Here is a 16552-nt window from a genome sequence, read left to right on the forward strand (position 1 = left end):
GAAACACAATCCAATGCAGTGTTCTGGTTCTGGTTACGGCATCTGTCCAAGATCTCCCAACAGAAGTCGAGAAGGAAAAGAAGAGGTAAAACACCTGTCGCCTGCTGAAAACGTGACCTTGATTTGCTTTTACAGCTAGCTTCATTTCTTTGAAACACAACCAGCTGCTTTTATTCATGGCAGGCGAGGTCAAACGGGCGAACATCGCATGTTGGAATTGGTTCGTCCTCAAATGTCCAGAAACAAGCGACTTCCAGGAGGGAAATCAACTCAGCGGCTGCCACAGCTGCTCCTGCTTACGGATTCAGATAAACGTTCCTGAGCTGCTGGAAGGACCGGTCCAGTAAAGCGGGAGAGGGACCGAACGTGCTCCAGCACCTACATGTAGATGAACTCATTTGACCTCATTTCTGTAGGTCATGAAGGCTTTTATTGACCATCTCCTCCTCAAGATGAAGAATTTCATCTCTCAGCTCTAGAATCAGGTCAGAACTGTAAACGGCTTAAAGTTGCAGTGTGTGAATTTGGGATTTTTTTTTCTTACGTTTGTTGATAACTGATCTCTGAGACTTATAATCTGTGACAAATTGAGCTCCCCTGCCATCTCTCAGTGCTAATTGCAATTGTGCTTCAATATAAAAATCACTATTGACCCTTTGCAACTACGTCACTAAATCTTTCGACGCGCCATGAAGGACGTTGGAAATGAGGGAAGGTAGTGACAGAAATTATTTTCTAAAGTTGTTTTTTCCAGTTTATTCTTGGCTTCTACTTATTCAAGTTCAGCTAATTTATCTATGAACGAAACACACCTGGTTGGGGCTCATAGTCGGTGGTATTTACAGCAGTTGGAAACAGCTAGCTTAGAAACCGACCCGAACCTCCTCCCTCCTGGCGTGTTGATTAAATTAACGACGTTACCTGAATTCACACCACATGATTTATGTCTCCATGTCATAAACAGCGTTTCCTCTTTAACCGGAGCGGCATTAAAAACGTACATAAGATGAGATGCTAGCCAGTTTTTTCCGTACATGCTAGGCTACATGACGGAGCGGCTTTGTCTCCATGGTTACTAATGGTTAGACGCACCTTCTCCATATATTTAATATCTTTCTAATCACACTTATAAAGTAAATGAATGATAGTTTTCTTACCTTGTAAAAAGCATTTGCTGCTAATCCGTGGTTACATTGAGGGGTGACGGTCATGGACCTTACCACACGGGCCGCGTTTCATTGGCTAATGCCCATTTCACGTCACAGTATTTGTGGAACTAAAATTCACAGATTTCCAAAATCTGAAACGGAAAGCCTTGCTCGGATCAAAGCTTGTGCTCAACCGTCATAGGATCAATAAGAACAAAGTGTCTGCTGGTGTAAGTATTATTGCTTTGCTTTCTTTGTGTTTAGTGAATGAAAAAAATAAAGTCAATAATAAACACACCATTATGAAAACCTTTTAGACAAGTACAGCATAATGGCAGTACTGATACAACTTCTACATCCTGAAGCCTGTCAGTTACAGCCTTACGTTAGCTGAACAGATCAATATGCAATGTGTGCCGTATCTGACATACATTAAAGATTTTATTTCACCTGAAAAGGCTTTTTACTAAACTCTAATCGTGTTAGCCATGCTAGCTTTTACTAAACTGTAATTATGTTAGCCATGCTAGCACCGAGTACCGTGTATAAGTCCTAGGCACATTCGAACATTTGCCAACAACAGAAATCAGTGATTTCAAAAGTAACCCACAAAACCATGAATGCCCGACTCACCCAGCCTTGCAAGAACAACAGCCATCAGTGATCTTGTCCACAGCTATATTTATGCTGAGGGTCTGAGGATCTGCTGTTTTTCTCATCGATCGGTAGCATTTCGCTGCAACTCGCACAATGTTAGAGGCATCATGTGGCTCAAACACCTTGATGTCGTTCAAAAAAGATGACATGAACTTGTTGGTTCCCTTGTCGTGGCTGATATTTTGTGAAAATCCGGCAGAAATGCTAAACTAATCGACTCAGAAATATCTTGAAGAGAGTCAGTAGAAATGAAAGACGCCATGTTTATATAGGAGCTAAGCTCCACGAGGCTTTGTTTGTGAGACATGAAGTCACATGGGATTTTAGAGGGGCATTTCTGGGCGGAGCTTGGTAAGGTCCATTATGACTGACGGCTGCTATTCATCACCTCCGTATCTTTCCTCATTAAAAGTTAAAAAATAAAATGACAAGTTTTGTTTCTATCCTTGTCAGTTTATGCAGACAACCGCGCAGCAACCTATGACCATTTTTAAAGTGAAATCAGCTGAATAGAAGCTATATTAGGCTACAAACAGATGTGCTTTTTGACTAGCTTTAAAGGAGCGGATTGGCTGTTTTGACGTCCGTCACTGTGGAGTGGGCGGAGTTATGGAGAGCGTGACGTCACGTGCAAAGGGCCAATAGCATCAATTGTCTTTAGACAAACCATACTGCTGCAGATTCTTTTTAACATAAACTTCAGTTGCAACTTACAAAAGCATAAATGGATATAGAAGCATATATAGGTAGGTGTCACACTACAAAATATACGCAACTACCTCTCAAATATTGCAGCAATAACCCTGTTGGTTCATCTCACGCTACGCTGCAGACACCCTGTTCTGGTGAAGTCACCCACCTCCACAGGCAAAACACTCGAGTTACTCAGCAATTATTTGGCCACTTGGGGGCGCTTAAATACTAAATAAAGATGATTGAACTGTAACGGTAAGATGATCATTGCTAATTAAAGAAGAAAAATATATTAAATAAGTCACATTTCTTCATAGAGCATGTTAGTAGATGCATCATGTGACAGCAGCTACAGCTTTTCCTCAGACTCTGTTTGACATTCCTAATCAGGTTAATCACTAACATTAGACACTGATGTGATTTACAGCAACCTATACACTTTTTAATGTAATACAGTAGAGCTGATGCTATTACTTAAAGGCAAAAATCACATTACAGTATGCTGATATTGCTGTTGTGGCTGGTCATAATGTAATGAGCGGGAATAATGTGATTACCAACATCATTTCTGGCTTGGCTTGCAGACAAACAGTGACTCAGGTGGTCATTCTGCACTCAAGACCCCCTGCTGTCAAGGTGATTTTAACACTCTCAGTGTTGGGAGCATAATCCAATAGGTGCTTTAGTAATAGCACCTGCAGGGTGTACTCACTTTCTCTGTCTTGCGTCTCACTTTCTGCGTCTCTCTGGGTTTTGTACACGGCCACAAATGGAATATCTGGACCTGGAAACAAATGAAAAGAGTTACAGCTGCAGAATTTCTGAATTTCCTGCAAAAAGCATCAACACCCCCTGAATTCTTCCAATTTGAATCATGTATTTTATGACAAACTGGGGCTGCGATAAAGTTTCAACAATTAACTCAATTAAATAAACTGAGGTCATTTGCTACATGTAATCAAAATGAGTTAACTTATTTACATTTATTTAATATGAAAACTTAATAAACGTAATATATTTACTTGGATAAACTTCATTTGATTGCTTGTAACAACTCTTTTTTTTAAGTTGAATCAACTGGTTTCATTTTTTAGTGTATGGAAGAAAAAAAAAACCTCGATAAAATATTTTTAATTTCTTTCCAAGATGGATTAATTACAAACACAAACTCCAGTTTTTTTAAAATCAACAACAAACAATTTTTATTTCCATCTCAAAACAGAATTTCACTGAAAATGTTTCAATCTGCTGATTTGACACAGAACAAATAACCTGGAGTTTATGATTTAATAAACTTCTTGAAGCCTTAGACCATTTTTTAAATATTTAAATAAGGATAGCCAAAGGATGGTAATTGCATAACTCCAAACTATTTTTTTGGTAAATTGTCATTATGTGCAGCGATTTTACCAAACGCTGCAAAAACACAAAATCTTACTCAGTATTTATGTCTGGTTTCTTGTCCAAATATCTTAATCTACTTGAATTAAGACAAAACTAACTCACAAGTAACTTTTCAGCAAAATATAGGAGCTTTTTTAAATAAATAATTCCTTAATATTGATTAAAAAGATGTAGGTATAAGTTAAATAATCTGCCAGTGAAAAAATAAATTTAAAGGGAATGTAGCATAAAACACTTTAATATTTGTGATTGACAACATAAAATGTGAAACATTTGAAGGGTTATAGGCTTTTGCTGACCCCTGTAGAAAATGGAAACAATAAGAGAAGAATCTATGCCAGGATTTCTGTGCTCCAGACAAATCTTTGCTTATTTGATTTACTTGGTGCAGCTTTTCTGTATCTGGGCCACAAACAGAAACAAAGCCCTGAAACTGCAGACGCAGAGGGAGGAGCGGCAGCAAACCGAGTGATCGATGCACTTAGCAGATTGAGAACACAGAAACATTGCGGCAGCATCCGCTGCAAATCATCTTTTCACGCCTTTCTCTCATGATGATGATATCACAACCTCCCCAAATGTGATCACAGGCAGGCTGCGAGGAAGTGAAGTGGATTAAAAACCCATGAGCTACAAGCTCAGGCTGCAGAGCAGGTCAGCGGAGCGGGCTTTGATGTCATTATGGTCATTTTGTGTCTGCTCTTAGATTCAGAGTCAGAGCTGATTGTCACTAAAGCGCTGCGTGGGTGATTAAATATTGAAGCTACTGTCTTCAAACCTTGTTCCCTACGACATCCAGGTATTTCTCTGATCTCTGGACGGTTTTTTTTATCCGTTCTTTGGGCATGTTCATGTCTGACACAGCCGACGGAGATCAAAGATTTCCACATCATCATCATCATCCTCTGCTGCCGCCTCGTCATGAACGGTTTAAAGAAGTTGGACGGCAACTTTCAAGTCTCAGAACTTTCACCACTCTTTAGAAAACATGTAGGTTTTTTGAACTTGCATGCAGATGGAAACAAAACTGTTGGAATTAAAGCTACAGTACGCAACTTTTATAAAAAATATACTTTTTAAGTATTTGTTAAATTTATCATCATGTCGTGATTGTATAGTATAAGGCTGCACAGTGGTGCAGTTGGTAGAGCTGTTGCCTTGCAGCAAGAAGGTTCTGGGTTCGATTCCCAGCCTGGGGTCTTTCTGCATGGAGTCTCCATGTTCTCCCTGTGCATGGTGGGTTTTCTCCAGGTACTCCGGTTTCCTCCCACAGTCCAAAAACATGACTGTCAGGTTAATTGGCCTCTCCAAATTGCCCCTAGGTGTGAGTGTGTGTGTGCATGGTTTGGTGTCCTGTGTGTCTCTGTGTTGCCCTGCGACAGACTGGCGACCTGTCCAGGGTGACCCCGCCTCTCGCCCGAAACGTTAGCTGGAGAGGAACCAGCAACCCTCCCGACCCCACTGAGGGACAAGGGTGAAAGAAAATGGATGGATTGATGTATAGTATAAGAAGGATAGTCTGAATAAATCAATATATTTGCCATCTCCCAGTACAAACCACTCGTAAATAACCAATCAGAAACAGTAGGAGGGACTTAGCGCTGTCAATCACTCTCATGCTCACCCCCTTCTCCCTCACTGTGTGATACAGGAAGCTTTAGCACCTCATGCTAAAGCTAGTTTGCGAATAAACCGTTTCCTGTAACGGTAAGTCGTTTCTCCGCCATTAGCACATTGAGCATCACATACACACAGTGATTGACAGCGCTAAGACACTCGTCTTGGCTCTGATTGGTTGTTTTTGACCGGGAGCAGTGCATTTCTTCAGACAGATGGAAATAGCTCAAGGAGGAGGCGGAGGAGATCGATGTTTTTCACAGATTATCTGTGTCGTAAACTCTCACAAAATGGCGACCGTTTTAAAAAAATATTTAAAAAGTAACAGAAACAACTAATAAGTGGATCAAGAACCCTGAATCTGGACACACTCTGGGTGTTTCGTACCTTGGCAGTTGAGCAGGAAGTAGCTCATGTTGTGGCTGAAGGAGCCGCTGATGTAGCCGCAGCTGTCGGCCAAGGCGCACGACAGGCAGCGCCGGTTAAACGATCCGAACGTGTCGGCGCTGCGCAGACAAAACCCAAACCTTTCGTGTTCAGCATTTTCAACAGATTTAAACAGTTTGTCGTCAGAGCGGCCATTACCTGTACAGATGTCTTCGCTTTGGCCCGTCTTCAGTACTCAGGAAGTATCTGAGTTATCAGAGGGATATAAGAAGTGATGCGCTGCTGTTGAGTTCGGCTCTAAACTTTTCAGCAGCGTTCACGGTTTACATGTGTGAGCTGAGAAGAAAACCACCTGGAGCCCAGCTGCTCACTGAAATAGATGCTTCACAGATGAAAAATAGTGGGAATAAGAGGGGAGGGGCCGTCGTTTTGAGAAAAGAAGTGGGGCACATCTTCACCCTCAAAGGGGAAAGCTGCTCTTTCGTTATACAAACATTTATTTTCACGTCGAGTCTTGTAGTTGTTTTTCTGACACATTTGCACGAGAAATCACGACTGCTTGAAAGAAAAGTCCTCATGTGGGAGTAAAATTAAGAAAGAGGGATCAGAGTTAAATCAGATTAATGATTGGATGGACTGGAAGGAAATTTCAAACGTTTTACTTCATTTTACTTACTAAAATAGTCAGAAAATGTAGAAATTTTCATATTTTGCACTAAAAACAACCATACTGAGGTTTTAAACCAGTGGTTCTTAACCTTTGTTGAGGTACCGAACCCCCCCAGTTACATATGCGCCTTCACCGAACCCTTCTTAACACCCCCTCACCCCCTCCCCGGACACACAAAATACTTTGCGTATTCTGATTTAGTAATGTAATTATATTAGTTGTGTTACCACCCCCACGCCACTGGAGGCAGTAGCAACCCCAAAAAGATGCGACTAAGGAACAGATTTAGACTCTAGAATTTGGTAAAAACTGTGAGTTTTGCTGAAGTAATTAAAGACAAAAGTTCAAATCCATGCTGAGAGGAGCTCCTTCAATCAGGGCTCCTCCGCAGCTCTGATTGGCTAAGCAATGTAACGTGATCCTCTGATTGGCTAAGCAATGTAACGTGATCCTCTGATTGGCTAAGCAATGTAACGTGATCCTCTGATTGGCTAAGCAATGTAACGTGATTCTCTGCAGCAAAGCGGGGCGTCATCACGACTTTACACAAGTGTGTCTTTACCTCCACGGCAGAGGCTCCGCTGAACCCCTGTGGTTCGACCGAACCCAGGTTAAGAACCACTGATCTAAACGAACTAGAGATTCGCATATGAGGGACCAAATAGCCTCATTAATCTTGAAATGGTTCCTTTTTAAAACAGAAGCAGGAAAAGAAACTTACATGAGTTGGTTTTCCTCATTGTAGGCCAGAACCTGAGTGACGTCCCAGTCTCCAGATGTGATGGACTGCAGCGTGTCGGTGCTGGTGTTGGGCTGCAGGAACACAGAAGGAAAAATCTCTTAAAAAGGAAAGATTTCAATACCAGCAAAGGTTGCATACCTTTTATTAAGCCTACATTTCAGTATTAAAACATGTTCTTTATTTCCTGATGTAATAATCTAATAAGTTTAATGAAAAATCAGCATAATTAACAGAAATTAAGGCTTGAAAACATCCGTCTCTGTAATTAATCTGCATAATGTTTCTCTTAGAGCTGCAAATATGCATTATTTTGTGTTTGTCCTTCACAAAAAATCATATTAAAGTTAGTTATTTTAATACTTATGAATATATGAAGACATTAAGTATACCTACAATGCTGCAAGATAAAGCGCTATATAGACATAAGAGCGTTCTATATAATGGAGGCAACCTTTATACCAGCAGTAAAATCAGTTTTCAGTTGAAATGTGAGCAATAAATGGGAAGAGTAACTTTATATTTAGAGCGATTCCTTCTACCAGCTGATTTTTCAGATCGGTGAGAGTGTCAGGTGGCCATATATCTGCGTTCCCTTCACAGATACAGCCCCGAGCGTAGCCACCGGCCAGACGGGCAGTCAGCGTCTAAAGCAGAGCAACTTTCACACTTTACTTTATTGCTCATTTAGGAGGTGCACAGCTGCTGTTTGTCTATTGCAGCTGAAAGCCTGAAGCACATTCATCTACCTGCTGGCAGCAGTTACTGCACGTTGCGCCGTGCTGCAGAGATAAATCTCAGCATCCTTAAAGTGTTCAGCGGTTTAATGCGTTATATGTTGAAAAATGTAGCTGGTGATGGAGGAAGAAGGAAAGAGGACTGGTTTACAGCCAGTTCAAGGTCTGACTCTAACCTTTTTTCAGTGTTATTAGGGAAGAAGCTGCGCTATCCATCCTGTGGCTGTAGCAGCTTTTCCCTGCAGGGTCGCGGGGGCAAGTGCCCAACTCCAAAAGTCATTAAGTGAGAGGCGAGGCACCACAGAGGCACACTGCAGAAACAACCACAAAGCATGCACTCACTGCTGTTTAGAAAGACTAATAACTAGCAAGCAATTCATCTGAAAATGTTAACGGGTTAAAGTTACATAATGCAGATCAAACTACCCATTTTAACCCGAAAGCCTCTCTCATGCAGTGGGCCACCTGATTCACAGCAGTGCATTAAGGACTGAACACCCAGGATGCGACAAACTGCAGCATCATGTTTGTAGCACATGTGCTGCAAAGAAACGTGCAGCACATGTGCACCTCTACATGCAGGAGCTTAAAATTTCACACATCTGTCACTCGGCTGGATGAGGACAAGCGACTGGCGCCTCGTCGCACCAGTTCCATGAAATGAGTGAATGGAGAGTTTCTAAAGTAGTGTTTAAAACAAAATGGCTCCCTCTAACCTTCTAGATCTCTAGGATTAGAGGACTTATGTCTCAGCGCGATCTAGAGAAACTCATCCATGCATTTATCTTTAGCCGCATTGATTCCTGCAACAGCGTCTTCACAGGTCTGACTAATAAATCAATCAAACAGCTGCAGCTGATCCAGATGCTGCTGCTCGGGTTCTGAGTAAAACCAGGAAGATAGAGACATAACACCAGTTTTAAAGTCCCTTCACTGGCTCCCTGTAGCTCAGAGAATAGACTTTAAAATACTGATGTTAGTTTATAAATCACTGAACGGTTTAGCACCACAATACCTTAAAGATCTGTTATTACTGTACCAACCGTCTAGACCCCTCAGATCTTCTGGTTCTGGTTCTGCTCTGCATCCCCAGAACCAGAACCAGATGAGGAGAAGCAGCATTCAGTTTCTATGCACCACAGATTTGGAACAAACTTCCAGAAAACTGTAAAACAGCTGAAACACGGGGTGCCTTTAAATCTCAACTTAAAACCCACCTGTTTAGAGTTGCTTATGGCTAAATTAGGGTAGAGTGGGTTTTGATGTCTTCCATGTTTTTATGTCTTTAATGTTTTTAATTTCTTTTTCTTTCTTTTCCACGTTTTAATGATGTAAAGCCCCCCGGAAAACGTCCCAGTTAAACGACGTTTAACTAAAGTCCTACGGGGTTTAGAGTCCCAGTTAAACGACGTTTAACTAAAGTCCTACGGGGTTTAGAGTCCCAGTTAAACGACGTTTAACTAAAGTCCTACGGGGTTTAGAGTCCCAGTTAAACAACGTTTAACTAAAGTCCTACGGGGTTTAGAGTCCCAGTTAAACGACGTTTAACTAAAGTCCTACGGGGTTTAGAGTCCCAGTTAAACGACGTTTAACTAAAGTCCTACGGGGTTTAGAGTCCCAGTTAAACGACGTTTAACTAAAGTCCTACGGGGTTTAGAGTCCCAGTTAAACAACGTTTAACTAAAGTCCTACGGGGTTTAGAGTCCCAGTTAAACGACGTTTAACTAAAGTCCTACGGGGTTTAGAGTCCCAGTTAAACGACGTTTAACTAAAGTCCTACGGGGTTTAGAGTCCCAGTTAAACGACGTTTAACTAAAGTCCTACGGGGTTTAGAGTCCCAGTTAAACGACGTTTAACTAAAGTCCTACGGGGTTTAGAGTCCCAGTTAAACGACGTTTAACTAAAGTCCTACGGGGTTTAGAGTCCCAGTTAAACGACGTTTAACTAAAGTCCTACGGGGTTTAGAGTCCCAGTTGACGGAGTTTCAACTAAAAACCTAGAGGTTGGAGTCCTTGTCAAACGGTGTTTTTGACTAAAGTCCCTGAGGGTTAGAGTCCCAGTTAAACAGCGTTTAACTGAAGTCCTAAAGGGGTTTTAATGTTGTTGTTTTTAATCTCTCTCTTTCTCACTGTTTATTTCTGTTTTTATTTTAATTATGTAAAGCACTTTGAAATGCCTTGCTGTTGAAATGTGCTATACAAATAAAATTTGATTGATTGATTGATTGATTGATAGATTGAGCGTGTTGCCGTAATTCTGCGACACTTTGCGCTTTCTGAAAAATTTCAGTGGTTTCTGAAAGGGAAGACGTTTCGCTTTCCAGCCAGTATCGGGTAATGAAGGTGATTTCTCTCATCTGAGAAACGCTCTTAATAGACGGTACATTGCAAAAATAACTGCTAGATACTGAAAGTTCTGGTTGTTATGGATAAATGGGTAAATATATTTACTCACGGGACATTAAAAGAACTTTGCACAATTAAAATAAACAAAAATACTCAGGCGGAGATTTGAAACTTAAAGCGTTAAACCTTCCTGAAAATAAAATATGAATGTTTGGTAATTGAGACAATAAAATATTTTTTAAAAACGTGCAAACGGTGACGGTTTTTGGGCGGTTACCCAGGGCGGCATCAGAAACTAAAAAAGTAAGTTAATCAGTCTGTAAGTTTCCCTTAGCTGCAGAATACATCACCTGCTTTTTGCTACAAAAAAGAAAGAAAATCTGATAATTGGTTGCATTTTAATTGGTTGGCATCCAGCAGGAGGAGGGGTTTGCCCACGACTGCACACATATTTATATTTAAAGCTTACATAGAGATTAATCGCCAGCGTGTGATTAATCTGATTACATTTTTCAATTGATTGACAGAACTAATAATAACCACCACCTGCACATTTCTGGACTCCTTTCAGCTAATAAACTCTTGCACACTGCAAAAACACAAAATCCTACCAAGTGTTTTTGTCTAGTTTCTAGTGCAAATATCTTAGTTTATGACCCCTGACCTGGGAGACGGACATGGAGATGTGGAAGAACTTCCCCCGGCCTCCTTGGGGAATGGCGCGCGTGAAGAAGAGCTTCAGGCTGTCTTTAGAAAACAGAGGCTCCTCGTTCTGAAGAGAAAGGAAACATTTTCCACTTCTGTTAGTGAGAAAACCGCAATCAAACGACAGCTAAAGACTTAAAAAAAAGAACAATGACCCAATTAACAGCGAAAGAAAAAAACGATGCTGCTTAAATCAGTCTGTAATCAGGCAGAAAATGCGAGAAAACAAAGCAAGAAACTCTAATTTACCAAATTAAACCATCAGTTTGAGAAATGAATCCCTGAAGATGTTCATCAAAAGCCCCAAACGCGAGTTAGAAATGTGTTGAACATCCTCACCTGCCTGTAGAGCCAGCCTTCGCTTTCATCTTCGTGTTTCTGGAAGAACAGATTGCCAGTTTTCAGTCGACGCACGGAAACCGCCTCGGGCACAAACAGCTCTTGTGAGACGCGCGCCGGACCGTACCTTTGTGCAGACTCCCGTCGTGGCCTCACACAGCGTCAGCATGGAGATGTTCTGGGCTCGGTTCAGCCAGTTAATGGCCAGCTTGGTGGTGGTGGCCCACTTCACCATTGTCACGTAGTACTCACTGAAAAACACAGTTAACAGCTTCACGCTGTGCGGCTTGAATAAACCATGAGTGGATAAAAGCACTGGAACCGTCCATTAGCTGACTGCAGATGATGGCAAAACTAAATTACAAAAATCACACAGAAAGATATAATAGAGAAGCACATGGAAAATGCATAACAAATATTACCTTTATTAAGATTTAGGTGCACATTAAATTAAAAGGAGGACAGACATTCAGCTTAACAGCAGCAGAACATTTTCTTTTTACGTAAATGGGCTCAAATGAGGACATTCATGTGAAGCTTTTTGTGTTTTTTTTTATCTTATCTAACAATTTGAGGCAAAGAAACTTGTTTACAGTAACAACATAAAAACTTTCAGAACAAATTCAACTTTAAAAAGTTTAAATATTGACATTTTTTGAATTGGATGTTGTCGTTTGTCATCAGAGGTTAGTTTTTAATAATCTATAAATAGGCCTGTGAAAATAACAAATGTCACTGGACGATAAATTGTCCCAAAAACTATTGAGATAAACAATATTATTGTTTTATTGAGATTATTTTAAGGATAATTTAAAATGCGTAAGAAACAGACGTTCAATCAGGCTGCGAAAAAGAGAGATAAACATTTTCTCTATTGGATCGATACAAATGACCCAGACAGTACAAATGTGAACCTTAATGCATTTGGCCTGAAAAAATACTCTCCGACTGAAACTTCTATACTTGAGGCGTTTTACCGCTGCAGCTAAAAGAAACAATCAAATCAGTTCTCCAGTAACTTTGTTAGACAAAGTTTTTTAACATGCTTTCTGACCGGCTGTGAGGCTGGAAATGCATTTGCAGCATTAGAGACCGAGCAGCTTGCTGTAACTGGTTTAACCGCGAACTCCACACCAGGCGGACGCCTAAAAAGCAAGTTAAGAACGTCCATTTTGAAGCAGATGACGCACATCTGATGCCAAATTTTTCTGGATTCAAAAAGCAAAAGGAGAAAGGAGCACGTTCAGTTCACCAAGTCAATTCCTGTTGGTTATATTCTCCAAGTTTGAAATGATGATATTTACAGATGCAGCCAGAAAGCTGAATTTGTCTCACCCGATCCGGGGATCGTCAGGTCGTCTCATCTCGATGGTGTGCAGAGGGCCGTTAAGGTTCACAACGTACAGCGTTATGACCGGGTTCTCCTCCCCAGCCTGAGCAGGATGAAAGCATCTCGTTCTGATCGTGTAAACTGTGTCGCAGCCGTGTTGCAGTAGGAGTCAGTACCTTTGGGTATGGATATTCCTTCCCCATAGGGTAGGGCGATCCGGTGAACATCGGCAGCTCCATCTTCGGCACTAGAGTGTCGTTGATGGTAGCGTAGGCTAGCCTGGCTCCATCAGGGGACCACCAGTGGGCGATATGCGAGTGGAAGATCTCCTCTGGAAGAAGAAGACGGAGGAAACCAATCAAGATGACATAGAACTGGGTGTAATCATTATTAGCAGAAGTACCCTTTATTTATTGGGTTTAAATTGAGAGTGTTTTTAGAACAGGACTGGAGTCCGATCCAGGTGTACAACCTTACAAGGTGTAGAAAATGGGTTACATAAAGTAAAGTTTTGGCATTAATATCCAATCTTAGGGGTCTGATCACACTTTAGTCTGGATAAGTTTACATTTAAACAAACTCGAGATGGACTGAAGTTTATCCAGGCTACTTCTCAGGGTGGCTGGCTGCTAAAACTGGCTTTTTGAGTCGGTCTTGACCAAGTAGAACCAATATGGTGGACCATAGACTGGTCTTATGTAGGCAATGAGTGAATCAGTTCAAATGAACTGATTCTTGAATCCATTTGGATCCCACTGTGTAATTTGACAATGAGAAATAGAAGCAAGCAAAAATCATGCATGGAGTTCCTCAAGGCGCCACTCTCGTGCCACTTTAATTTGATGTCTGTATTACAACACCTAAACTGCAAAAACACAAATCTTACCAAGTATTTTGACTTTTGATCGTAGTACACTTGAAATAAGACAAACTAACATATTAGCAACTTTTCAGGCTTGTTTTGAGTTAATAATTACTTAATATTGATGAAAAAGTACTTGTGCTGTTGGCAGATAAATTAACTTAAAACAGGAAAATGTCTTGTGTTAAGTTAAATAATCTGAAAATGGAACAAGTACTTTTTCACCAATATTAAGTAATTATTAACTCAAAACAAGCCTCTATATCTTGCTAAAAAGTTACTTTGTAAGGAATTAATTTTATTACTAGTATGTTGGTGAAATTGTCTTTCAACCATTTTAAGAACTGACCACTGATTTTTCCTGTTAAATTGGTACAAATCAACATGTATTTTAGAGAATTTAATAAAATAGATGAGGGAACTTTGTAAAAAGTCAGTAGATAACCAGTCGTGTCACTATATTGAGGGTGATAAATGTATTAGTGAGTAGTTAATAAAGCCCAATTCCCATAGTAGAAACAAGAAATATGTGAGCAGTCATAAAATAAACTGTTTTGTTGCAACTAAATTGTATTAAATGCATATTTAGTTCGAGTTCTGGGCAGGAAAATAAAAAATTACAGAACTCCCTCTATCTGGTTTAGCTGCTGCAAGTTGACAACAAACACGAAGTTCTACCGCCATTTTTTATGTTACCATCTTCCTGACTGTCATCATCCATTTAATCTTAGTTTGTCTCTGTGAAACCTACACACTGCAGCACAAACGGCACCGATGGCTGAGATCATAAATCACAGCGGCTTTTAATCTCCACACACCCTGTTGACCGAAACACAACTCGGCTGCGTTCCTCGAAATGAACCCAAACGGTTATTTCTCTGCTGGCGCAACAACTGCACTGATGGTTGCTTTGGCTTGTTGCTCGCTGTGGAAAGAGGAGTTCCTGTTCGCTGGACTGACCGGAAACCACAGTAGGGTTGATGCTGCATCATCTGTGCTGCAAACACGCAGACGGTGACTCGTTTTGGCTAATTATGCAAGTAAGAGTAGGACGAGGAAACCTTTTGACAATCCTAGTGTTTTATTTTGTCGATGCATTTGGTGCTGAAGTAATTACAATGAGACTAAAACCAGGAAGATGGAGCACTTCAACCCCGTTTTTAAGTTTATACTGGCATTAAATTAAAGTAGGGGTGTCCAAACTTTTTGCCAAGTGGGCCAAGATTGTAGACTCAAAAGTAGCTGTGGGCCAAAATAAAATCAAGCAAATAAAGTAGCCTGATATTTATTGAAGATGCAAAACTTGAAAGTGATTTTTCTGATGGTGTTTTAGGGCTACTGTAAATGGGGAATACAGGAGTACATTTCTGCTGAAAACTTTGAAATTGTGTGGTTATTCTCAGAAAGTTTCTAGAAAACTGAATATTTTCCAATAAATTTCCTTGTTTTTTCAAAAAACAATTTTGAGATTGATTTAAAATGTTTTTTTGGCAATAATACTAACAGGATTTGGGTCACTTAGTTTCAAAACGCTCGCTTTGTTTAGCCAAGTTTAATAGAGAAAAAGAAAAGCTGATATGTTTTTTCAGTCTAAAGTCTCTGGATTTAACTTTTATTAAAACATTGGTTACACAAAGATGAATACTTTTACATTTTAATTTGTAAGAACATTATGCTGGTATAAATTTTTATCATGATTACAAATTAAAAGTCTCCATCGGCATTTATGGGCCAAATTTGTATCATTTTTGAATTGCAGTCGGGGGCCGCACAAAATCAGTCTGAGGGCCACAAATGGCCCCCAGGCCGCACTTTGGACAGCCCTGAATTAAACAGACAAAGCTGCATTACCTGGATTTTTACTAAAGGTTTTACACTTTTCTAAATCTGCATTTCTGAATCATTTCCCTTCCACTTCACAATCACCACTTTGTGTTGCTCTCTCAAATAAAATACGTCTAAATGTGTTTTTTAATATAAATCGAGGAAAAGTTCAGGAGGTACAGACATGTTTGAAGGGCACTGTATACAAAGTATAAAAAAACCCTCCCAGTGGACGCTGTAAAGCTAATTAAAACACCCGCCGTCCTTGTGGAGGTGTGAAGCGAAGGAACAAGGCCGGCAGCCGGAGAGCAAAGCCCCCTGCAGGCGTAGCGCAGCAGGATCTGAAACGGACAGAGCAGCGAAGCACCAACCAAAGCTAAAGTACATTTGCAAATATATATCTATAAATTTCCCCGCCGCATGGCTGTCTCCACCGGCGGCAGCTTTAAAAGGTCCTTCATGCGGACTGGAAGCAGCAGGCTGGCAAATGTTCTCGTCTGGCTGGCGCCCAGTCACCTTAGCTAGTCAAGGAGAACACAGCTACCTTTCTCAAAGCATCCTGGTTTGTGAGAGGAGACGAAGGCAGCAGTGGGAGAAACACTTTTAATGAGCTAACTCTCATTTTCCCTCCTAAGTAATGGGGCTGTCTCCTTTTTTTTTCCCACAGCCGCCTCATTGAGACGATCACCAAGGTGAGCTCATCTCCTCTTTACTCGCTCTCCGGCTCGCAGTGCAGACTACATTATGCAGCGAGCGGAGCGCATTATTAATGCATGAGATACAATGAGTCGAGCGGCCGGTGGGAAATAATGAGTGCAAGGTGACAGACTTGGTAGAATGAGCTGATGAGATCAGGAAAATCAAACGTTTCGGATCATATTTTCAACAACTCGTGCAAAAGTTTGCCCTGAACATATCTAGTCACATGTTTAATGGGGAAAAAGTTAAAACGTTAACCACAGTTGTGAATGTGGCCAACAGAGGGCAGCAGTGCAGCACAGAAATATTAATACCATTATTTTAGTAATCCAACCGCAGCTTCGTTTTGTTCTGGATTTTTATATTAATCCTGCCGTCAGACATCTGACAAATGAT

General features: G+C 40.7%; 1 protein-coding gene across 6 annotated transcripts in view; it reads right to left on the reverse strand.

Annotated features, from left to right (window-relative positions):
• dpp6a (dipeptidyl-peptidase 6a) overlaps positions 1-16552 on the reverse strand; it is a 310510-nt gene that overhangs the window by 6414 nt on the left and 287544 nt on the right. For all 6 annotated transcript variants that reach the window (XM_008396391.3, XM_008396394.3, XM_008396392.3 and 3 more), the window contains 9 exons: positions 12948-13102; positions 12777-12874; positions 11569-11692; positions 11442-11480; positions 11062-11169; positions 7298-7389; positions 6105-6152; positions 5907-6025; positions 3211-3282 (listed from right to left, as the gene is read on the reverse strand). In XM_008396391.3, coding sequence (XP_008394613.1) covers positions 3211-3282; positions 5907-6025; positions 6105-6152; positions 7298-7389; positions 11062-11169; positions 11442-11480; positions 11569-11692; positions 12777-12874; positions 12948-13102 — 855 coding nt within the window. The remainder of the gene's footprint in view (positions 1-3210; positions 3283-5906; positions 6026-6104; positions 6153-7297; positions 7390-11061; positions 11170-11441; positions 11481-11568; positions 11693-12776; positions 12875-12947; positions 13103-16552) is intronic.

The sequence above is a fragment of the Poecilia reticulata genome, chromosome 20, assembly GCF_904066995.2.
Source record: "Poecilia reticulata chromosome 20, P_reticulata-male-v2, whole genome shotgun sequence".
NCBI classification, from domain to species: domain Eukaryota; kingdom Metazoa; phylum Chordata; class Actinopteri; order Cyprinodontiformes; family Poeciliidae; genus Poecilia; species Poecilia reticulata.